This window comes from Nomascus leucogenys, chromosome 3, assembly GCF_006542625.1.
Source record: "Nomascus leucogenys isolate Asia chromosome 3, Asia_NLE_v1, whole genome shotgun sequence".
In the NCBI taxonomy this organism is placed as follows: Eukaryota; Metazoa; Chordata; class Mammalia; order Primates; family Hylobatidae; genus Nomascus; species Nomascus leucogenys.
The window spans coordinates 49,594,073-49,607,994 of NC_044383.1; the positions used below are offsets into that span (position 1 = coordinate 49,594,073).

The window sequence follows — 13,922 nt, forward strand, 5'->3', positions numbered from 1 at the left end:
TTGACATCTAAAATGTGCTTCTCAAGTATAACAGTTGTCACAGGACACTTGACATTGTAACAGTAAAGAAGATATAAATAAGCAAACCATCAGCTTAAAGATTTTAAAGGACACCTGCTTCTAAAGCAATATTTATGTGAGAAGATATTTGTGGCGCAGAATGATGGAGCATAAAGTCTCACAGAGAGATAAGAGCACACCCAGAACTAAATCCAAGTGATTAGAATGTCAGTCCAGTGCTCTTCCACTTGAAATATGGTTGACCTTGGTCTCAGAAGCAGGATGCCAGGCTGTAAATTGTAGCCTCACTCCCAACTAGCTGCACATGTTGGGAAGGTTACTTATTGCTCCTGTGATGCAGTGTTCTCTGTAAATTAAAGAGATGCTACTTGGGGGAAAAACATTAAAAATTCAGAAATGTGCTGGAGATGTTTTGGCTAAGACCCAGGTGAACAGGTATAGATAGGGCTAGAGACCAGGAGTCCCTAGGAGCCCTAACCTCTGTCTAGAAACATTATGTATTACCCTACGTTGTTAACCTTGTACATTTCTATACCTTTTGCTACTAAGGAAATTTGCATCCTATGACCGTGACTGTGGCTTTTTTCTATCTACGGCACCACTCTGCTGAAACCTCTCATCACCAATTTGTGCTTATTTTGAAAATGTAATAAACAATGAGCCACTAAGTGTTAAGTATTTTTCTTGCTGCTTTTTCACAATATTATTTTCTTTTAGTCCATAAATTTCTTAAATTTGGCATCTTTAATAATTCAAAAATACGATATTCAAAATCTTTTTAACTTTCAGTAGAGATCAAATCAACATTATAACTCAATTTTTGTGACACTGTTTTTCCATATTTGCAACTTGTAAAGAATGAGATTAATTCTCACTGCATTAACTTCTGGAAAATATCTTCATAATTCAGAGTTTTTTAAAATTAATCTTGATCACATTTAACATCTCCCTGTATTTGCAATAAATGCTATTTTTGCAGTTAAGACAACATGCAATAAACTGGAAAAATTAGTTAACAATTTGAAAAGTGTTTTTAAAATCACATCTTACTTGTTACCTTAATAGGGGGTGTCACAATTTACACAGTTCATCTCAAGTTGAAAAGAAATTGGTTGCCTTTTTACTTGTATCCTGATTTTTCACAGAAAGTTAGTATATTCTCTTACTTTCTAGCAGGATTCTACACCTCATTTCTCCTGGGAAGCAATGTAAGAGGTTACAAGAAAAGTTCTTGAACTGAGGTAGACCTAACTTTAAATTCCAACTTCACTGGGAATTTGGCTGAGTAATACTAGGAAAGTTATCCAGCCTTACTGAGCTTCAATTTTCCCAAAAGTGCAATAAGAAATAACTGCATCTACTGCATAAATCAATGTTTTAATTTACTTGTTTTATTTTAATTGATATCATTTTATTCTTCATTTTATTTATTTATTTAAAGAGTGTAGGCTAAAATAAGTAAATGACATTTCACAGTTCTCAGAAAAATAATAATGACAAATAAATCTCAGTTATTATTATGAATTAGGGAATATTTATCCATTAACATTTCTTCAAAGCCCAGCAGAAACAAAAAGTTAATGTTCAAAGGCCTAGCTTCAACTTTCCTTCTTCACACAAAAAATTACAAATATTACAAGTATTCATCACTTTTTCTATTTCTTTTTTGTTGACTACACTGTTGCTTTTTTACAGTTCTTTCTATATTCTGGATACCACTTCTTTGAGATATATATATTTCTAATAGATGTTGTGAGTATTTGCTTTTAACATATTGCTTCACTCAGTCATTTATAGCACCCTTGTTGCAGCCGTCTGCTATTCTGATGTAACCATATTCATCAGTCATTTTTCATTAGTGTAGGACAGGGGTCCCCAACCCTCAGGCCATGGACAACTACCAGTCCGTGACCTGTTAAGAACCAGGCCACACAGCAGGAGGTGAGTGGTAGGTGACTGAGTGAAGCTTCATCTGTATTAATAGCTACTCTTCATGGCTCACATAACCTCCTGAGCTCTGCCTCCTGTAACATCAGTGGCAGCATCAGGTTCTTATAAGAGCACAAAACCTATCATGATCTGCGCATGAGAGGGTTCCAGGTTGCACAATCCTTATGGGAACCTAATGCCTGATGATCTGTCACTGTCTCTCATCACACCCAGATGGGACCATCTAGTTTCAGAAAAACAAGATCAGGGCTTCCACTAATTCTACATTATGGTGAGTTTTATCATTATTTCATTACATATTACGATGTAATAATAATAGAAATAAAGTTACAATAAATGTGATGCACTTCAATCATCCCCAAACCATTCCCCACTGTACTCCTGTCTGTGAAAAAATTGTTTTCCACAAAACCAGTCCCTGGTGCCAAAAAGGTTGGGGACTGCTGGTGTAGGACATTTCATTTAAAGAGGTTCAACTAATGGCCTGCCCTAGAGAAGGAGGACTCAGAATTGTGGGGAGGCTTTTTCAGCATACAAGGTAATGCAGATTCTGATATGGCCTCCTGGCAGGCTGAGAGGATTAGCATGTTCCCACAACATGCATCACTGCCATACTGTTGCAACTGGTATTTTATGAAATAAAATGTTTAAAAACACAGTACATAGTCAAGAAAAATAAATTGACTCATATAAATCTTTACTGCTGAACTTGAACATAAGCTTCACATTCATAAGAACTTCAAAGGAATGAATACCAATTAAACATAGTTTAAAAAAAGTTTTCACATTCTTTCAATAAAAGTGATGCCTTCTCTCCTCTTTTTCTTTACTGTGGTAAAATGTACATAACACAAAACTTAGCATTTCAACCACTTTTCAGTGTACAAGTTCATTGATGTTAAGTGTATTCACATTGTTCTGCAAGTATCACTGCCATTCATGCTCAAAACGTCTTCTTCTTCCCAAATGGCAACAGAGTAGCCATTAAACAATAGCTTCCCATTTACCTCCTCCCACTCCACCCCCAACTCCTGGCAGCCAACATTCTGCTTTCTGTCTTTATGAATTTGCCTACTCTAGGAACCTCATGTAAGTAGAGTCATACAATATTTGTCCATGTCTAGGTTATTTCACAGAGCATGATGTCCTCATTAATCCATGATGTAACGTGTTAGAATTTATTTCCCTTTAGGACTAAATAATATTCCATTGTATGTGTATATCACATTTTGTTTATGCATTCATCTATAGATGAACATATGGGTTGTTTCTTTTTTTTTGTTTTGTTTTTGTTTTGTTTTGAGACGGAGTCTCACTCTGTCACCCAGGCTGGAGGAGTGCAGTGGTGTGATCTCAGCTCACTGCAAGCTCCGCCTCCTGGGTTCATGCCATCCTCATGCCTCAGCCTCCTGAGTAGCTGGGACTACAGATGCCCACCACCACGCCCAGCTAATTTTTTGTATTTTTAGTAGAGACGGGGTTTCACCGTGTTAGCCAGGATGGTCTCGATCTCCTGACCTCGTGATCCGCCCGCCTCAGCCTCCCAAAGTGCTGGGATTACAGGCATGAGCCACCGCGCCCGGCCCCATATGGGTTGTTTCTACTTTTTAGTTGTTGTAAATAGCACTTCTATGAACATGGGTGTACAAATATCTGATCAAGTCCTTGCTTTCAATTATTTTAAGTATATAGTAAGAGTGATATTTTAACTGATACTAATTGGATTAAAGACTAAAGAAAAACGAATTACCATTGGATTTTCTTTTCGCACTCCTCATAATTAAAATGACTGATTACTTGTCACTAATGGAAATTAACTTGGTAGAACCAGTTGTGACACAGATATCCAGCATGAAACCATAGTAAATATAAATCTTCTCAGGTAACTTTTTGTTCTGTGCACTTTTGATACAATTCATGTACTTAAATGTGACATGAGCATTCAAATTATTGAGCCAGAAATCAAGTATCTACATGTCTGTATATATCTTTGTCCTAGAAAATCCTCAGGAGACCTCTCTTAACAATCACAGCTCAAAAATGACTCACATATCCACATGCAAACCAATCATTCGCAAAGACAACAGGACAGGCATGATTGGCTCCGACCAGTCATTTTTCAACACTTTGGAATAGGCTTCACCTCCCCTGAAGCACATGATCCCCAAAAATAATAGTTAAATAAAACTGAACTTCTGTTAAAGTGTGAGGAAGGAGAAATAGCCAACTAATGGTGTCTACTATACTCCGACAATGTGAGTACATTAAAACCAGACACTTCACCTAAATTAACTCAGTGGTACAAACAGAATAATTTAAAACTTATCTTCACCTAAATTTCAGATAATTATATTATTTTCCACTCAGTATAGTATAAACGTGAACTGAAACTAAATTAGGTATTTTGTCCATCTAGATTTAATTATAACATATGTTTTTATTTATTTACTTTTTTTTCGGGGAGGGGTCTAGTTTACTAGAATGTGGCTTCTGTAAGGGTAGAGAGAGCCTATTTTGTTTGCTTCCATATTTTCAGTACAGAGTAAAAACACAGTATATATTTTCTTTAAAAAACGAACTTAGAACAAGTTTTTAAGTATATTAGGTATGCCACTTCAGAGCAGATATACAGTTGTCTTTATTACATTATTACTTATATTGGATAATTCACTTCAACAATGTTTTTATTGTATCACTTTACCTGTAGCATATTTTAAAAATAATGCCCCAAATTCACTACTCATCTTTTAAGCTAATATAGCCTTATTCACTGCTATTTCAAAGTCTTATCTTACTTTGTCAATCTTATTCTATGTAACATTTCTTCTTTCCCTTCTTACACAAAGCACATATTTCCATTTAACTTTTATCATTCTGCATTATATCATGGACCAAAAAAATTAACTTGCATGCATGGTAGATGATCTACCATTACCTAATATTGTATAACAATTGGTAGAAACACCTCTTTCACAATCATGGGCTACTTCCCATTTTTAAAATCATCTTTCCTTCCTTCAAACACCACAGCTGAGCTGGCCCTGATTCAGTGCTGTTTCCATTAATATTTTTGTTGCTCTAAGTATAAAATGAGAAGAACTGCTTAACCCATGCTCTGATTAAATTCTGGAAAGGAGAAGATTCCAGGCTTCAAGGCTAAAGGCAGCAACTGGAATTGTTAAACACTAGGGATTTATTACTCCTTTCCCCTCCTAAATCCCTTGTCTCCTATCACTCAAATACGCTCTGCACTTTGTTTCTTCTGGGTTTTGGCTTACTTAGTTTGTTTCCTCTACTTAAGACTGTCCTCCTCACATACATTTCACTTTGGAAAAAAAAAAATCTAACCACCCTTCTTCAGTGCTAGTCTTAAATTCTTCATCCTCCAGAAAACCTTTATGTTCGTTCACCAACTGAAATATTTTCTTCATTTGAATCCACAAGACAATTTGTGCTCTCCTACTTGACTTTATTATTATAGCATACACTTGCATCAACACATTTTCTCTCTCTCTCTCTAAACTTTCTCTCTCTGTGTGTGTCTCTCTCTCCCCCCACTCTGTCTCTCTCTCCCCTCTTTCTCTCACTATTGTATAAAGTACTTAGTATATTATATTGCATGAAGTTGGTTTCCTAGAAAGGACCCCTTTCCCTAGTCTGAATTATACACTGATAGTTTGAAGGGGGAGGGTTCCTTAGAGTTCTCAGTAGTCTGGAGACACAATCAATCCCGTCACTGTATACCTCATCACAAGAAGTCCATGCATTCTGTCCAGGGCATATCTCCTCACTCAGATGCTTCTTTCAATGCAATGTCTTTAAACACCTTATTAAGACTCAGTTTCTCACCTGACTTTTACCCTACTACCAAATTTTCCCCAGAATCCCTTGGAAATCACAGACCACCATCAACAAAATCCCCTAAATATTCAACTTTCTCTCTTAGTATTACCTATACTTTTTGATTCCTTCTTTCTCCCTCTACCCCTCCTTGACAAAAGATGCCGCTTTCTGTAGATCTCCCAGTAGTGGCTACCATAATTTACGTAGCACAGAGCCTAGGAGTACAGGGCAAGCATCCTTCTGTCTCCTTTGACACTCAGTCCCAATTCCTCTGAAGTAAATGCCATCAGATAATGCCACCCACTAAATTTCCTTGTTATAGTCATCACATGCCTTTTGAGTAATCTCCTTTATTAATGGACTAGTTTAACATTTGGCTTATCTTTTTTTCCTACATCACACTATAGGATTAGTAACATAAGTGGTGATGTAAAAATCCCAAGGGCATTCTAATCACAGTAGCATTTGACAGTCAATGATTCTCTTTTATCAATTCTGTTCTTTCCAGGGACCTTGCATTTTCTCCGTATTCCTGTCACCTCTTGGCAGCAACATCTCAGTATCCCCAGACCCTTCTTCTCCTGATCTCTAAGTGCTGAAGTTCCCAAAGCTTAGTCTTCATATTTTTTTGTCAAACCCATTTTCTAGGTGATTTCATCTTGCTCCCTTATTTCTCTCTCAAGTCTAGATCAGCATTTGCAAATGCCTTGCCAAGAATTAGGTTTCTGTATTGAAAAATCCTCACAAACCTTGATTACTGCCATCACAATAGGCAGTGGAGGAGGTATGGGGATCTGTTCAGGACAAAATCCACCAAGTCATTCTTGATTTTTCCTAATGTCCCATGGATGATTCATCAGCAAATCCTATATGTTCTATCCTTTAACCCCCTTCTCAAGGTCTCCATAGCCTATCAATATCATTCAAGCTACCATCAAATTTTGCCTGGACTCGTCATGCATTAAACTCTACTTGTCCAAAACACTGTGTTACTCATTCCCGACATCCCCCGTGCACAGCATCTACAATAATATTTTTATATTGGATGATGTCATAACTGTTTAATTCATTCAAAAGCTTTCTTTCCAACACACCTAGAACAAATCCCATATTCTAGCCCCAGGTACATTTCTGATCTCATTTCCTACCAGACTTTTTCATTCACACTAGCCTCCAGCTCCCTGTCTACCTTTAGGGCTTTACAAAGAAATCTCAGAATGCTGCTCACTTAAGAATCCATAAGTCTTGATCTTTTCCTTTATTCAGGGCACTGTTTCAGTTTTATCCAAAAAGAACTATCTTAACTTTCTTATCTAAAATTGCACCACTCTCATTCTTCCCTTATCAAACTTTTTTGTTTCCTTAGAATTTATCACTACATAACTTACTGATCTATTGATTTCTTCAACTAGTTTGTCTGCATTACTCGGGTGGAAACTTTGATTGTTTGTTTGTTTGCTTTGTCAATTGCTCTATATAAAACTTCTAGAACAGTGTTTCGCACATTATAGGTACTCAAACATATTTGACTAAATGACAGAACTAAATCAATTAAGAGTTAATGAGACTAAAATATAAAATAAGATAAAAATCAGCTACAAAGGATTCCTACTTGCGCATAACAACATAAATTAAATATAACGAGTGACAGATTTGTGGACTACTTTTAGTTAAACTGGTGATTCAGGTCAGGGGTCTGTACTTGGCATAGTGGAAGAGCTATTTTGCAAGCCTAACCCAATTAGGTTGAATTTTTTTCTTACTAAGAGTGTTTGATAGGTGATAAAACTACACGTAAGAAGAGCTCTAATCATGGTGCTCCTGGTAATAGGAAAAGAAAGGCAATTACTCATGTGCAAAACTAGAAGCAATCAAAAGCTAGATTTGCCAGAGATGTTTAGGTTTTATGTGCAATTTACAGCTATTTACAAGTTAACCATTGAAATGCTGTCCAAAATTAACTCTACAATTGAGAATCCAAAATGTTAACATCTAAAGTTTTCCCTCAGTAAAATTCAATCTTTAAATTTTTTTCTTAGTAATAAAACATTAGTAATACACAGTTGATTAGAAAGTCATAAACATTTGATTATAAACAATTATAATAGTAATTAGTAATAAACATTTGATGATAAATAAAGAAAAAAATTGAAAACTTACAACTTTGGTCTTAGATACTGCATTTTTGAAATTCCAAGTAAGCCAACATTCTCTGAGACATCAAGGTTTTTGTAACTTTTAGTAAAGTACTAAAATTGGTAGTGTTTTTTTTTTACTTTCATTCAATCAGCATTTAAAATTCAAAATTTCAGAAAAAATGGTTAATTTATTCCACTATTTCTTGTATTAGAAGTGGTAATTTTATATTTGTCATTAGAGATTCCATTTTGAGAATCTTTTGAGTTATCCTACTGGAGGAATACAAACCATTAAGAAAAGATATACATTTCAACATCTTATCCAATGTAAAAGATCATAAGCATTTTGTTACCATTTTCATAGTAAAATGAAACTCAATAAGTTGCTTAGCGTTTACCTGATATAATCTGTATTGAGTTTGGATAACTAAACTAATATAGCTCCAAGTTTCAGGCTTTTGTTTAGACAGCATAAGCATGCAGTTAATGCAAACTATAGGGTTACAGCTTATCTGCAAAACCTGAGCTTTTCTTTCATTTTAGTTCTGTATATTAACATAATTCCTCATACCTTCACTCTGAGTACAGAAGTAAACATTCTTGCATCTTCAGATACACCTCCGATGTAAAATTTTTTCTGAAACACTGGGGGATGATTATTTTCATCCTGAATCTCAATGTATACTTTAGCTGTATTGCCTGGAGGACAAGAAATGATACATTTTTTATTGGTGGTTATTCATGGGGGAAAAAAATGCAGTGAAGTAAATACTTGGTGCACTCTTTTTTGGAAACATTGAAAATAAATCAAAAGCCATTTCTAGATGCCATGCCTAGTACCCCCAAATTCAGGGGACACTGATAATGATGCTTCTGGTATAAAAATGTTAAGTTGCTGTTATTTCTTTTAATTACAATGTCCTGGTAATTCATTTTACTTGATTTAATTTGGCACTAAAATACTGCACCCTGTTAATTTTAATGAAACAACTCAACTGTTCATGTTCACAAACACTTCACACACAATACCAGTTATACCAAAGGGACACAAATATATAAACTCCTTATGAAATAATAGAAACTGCCATAAACTATTATATGGATATATATTTATTCTTAAGTATAAAATCAGCAATGGCATTTCTTTAGCTTAAAATTGTACAATAACATTTATATTTTAAGACTAAAAGTAACAGTGTTTGGGTGAGGTGTTTATTTCCACAAATGGAAAACAAGTTTTATCATGCCTTGGAAACTGTCAATGTTAGAGGCTAACATTCATTGAAAACAATGGAGCTGAAGATACGATTATGACTCATAAATGCTGCATTTTGCCATGTAAGTAACAGTAAATGTACCATAAATGATACATGTCATCATCAAATGTTAGAACCTCCCTCAAATCATTACATCTTTAATGAGAAATGTGGTACTTGTCACTAGTCCAATAATGACCTTTTAAAAAACAATTTAATATATATAAAATAACTTATAAACCAAATAAAATGGGAAATAAGTGGCTATTCATTTTGTAAAAAAAGAGAGTCAAATAAGTATTGCTAATGTATTACATAAGTCAACTTTTCTGATTCATTTCAGTTATGAACAAATACATGGCAATTAATGTACATACTATTTATCAAGGATGCCCTTATTTTGGTGTTTTACCTGTGTTTAATGCCTCCTGTACAATTTTAAGTAATTAACACCAGGCTACTTGCAGGGTACATCATGGGCATACATTTGTATTTGTTGAATAAATTAATGAATGAATAGCTTGTATTAGTAAGAACTTAGAAATAGTCTTTTTTTTTTTTTTTTTTTGCTTGCCCTTGGAAAGGTCAGAGAGAACAGTGAGTTAACCTCAAGATTTTGCTCCTATCCTGCTGCTACTCATTCAGCTTTTCTCTATTTGTCATCTGTGACTTGGAAGAGGTAGAATCAAGAGGAAAACCATGCTAGTGCAACAGATTAGAGGACCAGCAGCGAAGTAGGGCTAATAGCAGATTATGCTTCTCTATCCTGCAGTGCCAGGGCTCTGACTTATACCCTAGTCAGCCACCACAAATCAGAATTCATCCAAAATGAAATCATTTTTAGTTTAGTAGCAGACCATTTTTATCTCTAGAATAAAAAATGCTAACAGCTCTAAATTTAAAAATAAAAAGGAATTTTAGAATATATCACCTTTCCAATAACTTCTTTCCACTTTCATTCAGAAACATATACAATTCAAACGTGCTATTTCTTTTCAGAACTCTTAGAGTGACAGAGGTCTCAGAAAAATACTGATGATGTACATTTTCTTCTTGAAATGGGATGAGTCATTTAAAATGTTATACAATTTGCAAAGAACAAGAACTTTGTCATGACCTGTTCCTTCACCTCCCAACCCTAACTTCGTATCTGGATGGTAACCAAATCCTACATGTCAGCCTCATAAGCACGTAAATCAATGCCTAATAAATATATCTTGTGTCATTTTTCTCTCAACTCCACAGCTGCCCATATACTTAAGTCTGTTGCTGTCTCACCTGAGTGACTAAACATCATCTGCTCCCCTGTCATGCCTTTCTAATGTGTTCTGCACTCTGATATAACAAAGACATCACAAAATACAAATAGGATACATTAAATCAAATGTTAAACCAACCACCATTCATATGTACATTCTATCATTTAATTGTTTCTTCAAATATTCATTATAACTTTTGAGGGACTGCCATGTGTTAGCTACTCTGGTTACTACTATGTGAAATAAAATATAAAATATATAATCTTCAAAACATAAAAAAATTATATCAAACTAGCATAAAATATAAGGTTCTTAATAATCTAACATGGTTATTTGGTTTTATTTTACTCTTCTCTCAATTTTATTATCATTGACAGATATTGTGAGCAATTTTGTGGCTGTAACTGTGTGTGTACATACATAACCCCCAACCCCTCATAGACACACACACACACACACACACACACACACACACACATGCATGCACACAAACCTACAAGCTTTATGAAGTCCTGAAAAATAAAGAAGGGCATTATAAAGTACATGGACTCTATTACAGGTAGAGCTTTAAGAAACTCATGATTTTGAGTTATCAGATTACTCATTTTGTTTTCAAAGAATACCACACTAATCCATTTTTTAATTTACAAACACATTTTAATACATTTTAACGGATGTGGTGAATTTTTCACCATATCCTCAAAAAGTCTACGACTAGGGAAGGAACTTGGTGGTATAGTCTATAGAAGAATAACTTTATTTGCCCCTTGTTTACTGAAAGCTAGGGGGCTTTCTTTTGTAAGTCAGGTATTTATTTAGGTGTGTTCATATGTTTGATTAAAGAAGTACTAACAATTCTTTTTTTTTTCTTTTTTTTAAGATGGAGTTTGACTCCTTGCCCAGGCTAGAGTGCAATGGTGCGATCTCGGCTCACCACAACCTCCACCTCCTGGGTTCAAGCGATTCTCCTGCCTCAGCCTCCCGAGCAGCTGTGACTACAGGCATGCACCACCGTGGCTGGCTAATTTTTTGTGTCTTTTTAGTAGAGACGGGATTTCTCCATGTTGGTGAGGCTGGTCTCGAACTCCTGACCTCAGGTGTTTCACCCACCTCAGCCTCCCAAAGTTCTGGGATTACAGGCATGAGCCACCATGCCTGGCTGACAATTCTCTTTTTTTTTTCTTGAGATGGAGTCTTGCTCTGTCGCCCAAGGCTGGAGTGCAGTGGCGCGATCTCGGCTCACTGCAAGCTCCGCCTCCTGGGTTCACGCCATTCTCCTGCCTCAGCCTCCCGAGTAGCTGGGACTACAGACGCCCGCCACGACGTCCGGCTAATTTTTTGTATTTTTTAGTAGAGACAGGGTTTCACCATGTTAGCTAGGATGGTCTTGATCTCCTGACCTCGTGATTCACCCGCCTCGGCCTCCTAAAGTGCTGGGATTACAGGCGTGAGCCACCGTGCCCAGCCGCCTGGCTGACAATTCTTAAAAATATCATGTGTATATTTATATACATACTTATATGTATACTTTGTGCATATAAGTTTAAGATTCAAATACCAAAGTGTTCCTATGAAAGCTCCTTTGATTCAGTGGCCTGTATCAGATATTAAGTGGTTTGTGGGAAAAGGGCCTGTGGATAACCCAAAATATGATTATATAACCTGAACATAATGGGGAGAGATGATTATACTTAATTATAATATTTTAATTAAATGATATTTATTTATATGAAAATTAATGACTATACAATACAAAATTCCAGAATACTTCACAACCAGCACACCAACAAAAGCTTAAGAACACTGTTTAGACTTAAAAGAACTTATACATTTATTTATTTTAAAAAGCCACGATCATTTAGTTCTTTTCACAAAAGAGAAACAGCTATAATGCGTTTTATAACAATACTGTATCATGAATTTTGAAATTTATGATGTTTGCTATATAGCTAATTATGTAGGATAGTTTGTAACAGTCAACCAAAAATAAAGTTGTGAAAAAGGTGTTTTCATTAAGTTTGTGACTTAGATGTTAGAATAAAATTGTTAATTTTTAGTTTCCATAATGTAAAATAGACTAGTCTTTTTTTTCCTTCTCCCTGATAATTTTAGGCAGTTGTTATGTATCGCTCCTTTGAAATGCTATAGTGCATTAAAAATGTTTCTTTCTATAAATAACCTTTCCAGAGCTTAGTTTACATTGCATTTAGTTATAAGCATGATTTTATTCTTATTAGATTTTAATATTCTTAAAGATGGAAATTGTATCTCCTACATCTATCAGTACTATAATGCCTTGGTTTGTAGGTAGTTTTTCCCCTCAGATATTATTGTAAGAGAATTTCTTAATTTTTGCTGAACAAAAAAGTTGATATTCAATTAATTTGTTAGTTTTCTTTGATTATAATCATGAGATTGTGATTAACTGAAACAAAAAGTGAACTCTTAGAACAGTATGAGGGAGCTCACTAAATCAAAGTGAAGTCCAAAAAAGCCTTTTGGTACCACAAAATAATCAGGAAGTTGTACAGCCTTTAAAGCAGCAGATGTTTGATTTTCTTGCAGATGGAATAACAGCAAACTCTGTTCTTTTATGTTATTTTACCCTACCCCTTATTCCTCTTTTTTTTTTTTTAAAGAAACAAACCAAAAAACAACCCACTAGTCTTAAGAATCATACCCTGGGGACACATTACCTGACTGTCCTAGTTTGGGTCGTGTGCTTGCTCCTTGTCTCAGGAAGGAGAATTCACTAGATTATCCACTTGAGAAGTCACTGGGACAATTATAAGATATTGTAGTGTGTCTACTTAAAGAATGTAAAATAAATATTGGCCAATAAAAAAGGAAAAGCAAATAAGTATACACCTATAGTTAAATCACTAGAACAGCGTTCTTTTTGACTTTTTTATTCATGTGTATACAATGTACATGACATCATCAATTTCCTTGGCTCACATGCTTCCCCACTAAGGATTGTACCATATTCTTCCACCAAATTTGGATATTGATTATTTCAAGGCATAAGCTTGGAAGCAACTCTGATTTAAATTCTTTTAAGATAGCCTGCTTTTTATCTCCTTGAGTATTTACAAAAACTTTTTTTCCATCTTGTATCCTTTATTTAATGTAGACATCAAACACATAACAAAAGAAAGATGCTAGAAAGAGAAAGGAAAGCACCATGATAAAACAGACAGAAAAATAATGTTAAGGGACCAACATGCGTGCCTAATACCCTAGTATTCCCCTCCAGTCTCCCTTCTGGCTTATCTAAACAATGCAAGTATTGGAAAGAGAACCACAAACAGTGAAAGAAATTACAAAGTAGGCAAAAGAGTTATTTGCAAAGTGTTTTGGTTAAGAGACATTATAATTTTTTTGTGTGCTTTGGGGCACCCTGCCTTATTTTTCTTCCATTATTATTTTTTTTCTCCAATTTTCTATAGGACAAT

General features: G+C 35.1%; 1 protein-coding gene across 1 annotated transcript in view; it reads right to left on the reverse strand.

Annotated features, from left to right (window-relative positions):
• The window catches only part of PCDH15 (protocadherin related 15), a 979,523-nt gene that overhangs the window by 100,250 nt on the left and 865,351 nt on the right, over positions 1-13,922 (reverse strand). The window contains exon 26 of the mRNA XM_030809305.1: positions 8,524-8,651. Coding sequence (XP_030665165.1) covers positions 8,524-8,651 — 128 coding nt within the window. The remainder of the gene's footprint in view (positions 1-8,523; positions 8,652-13,922) is intronic.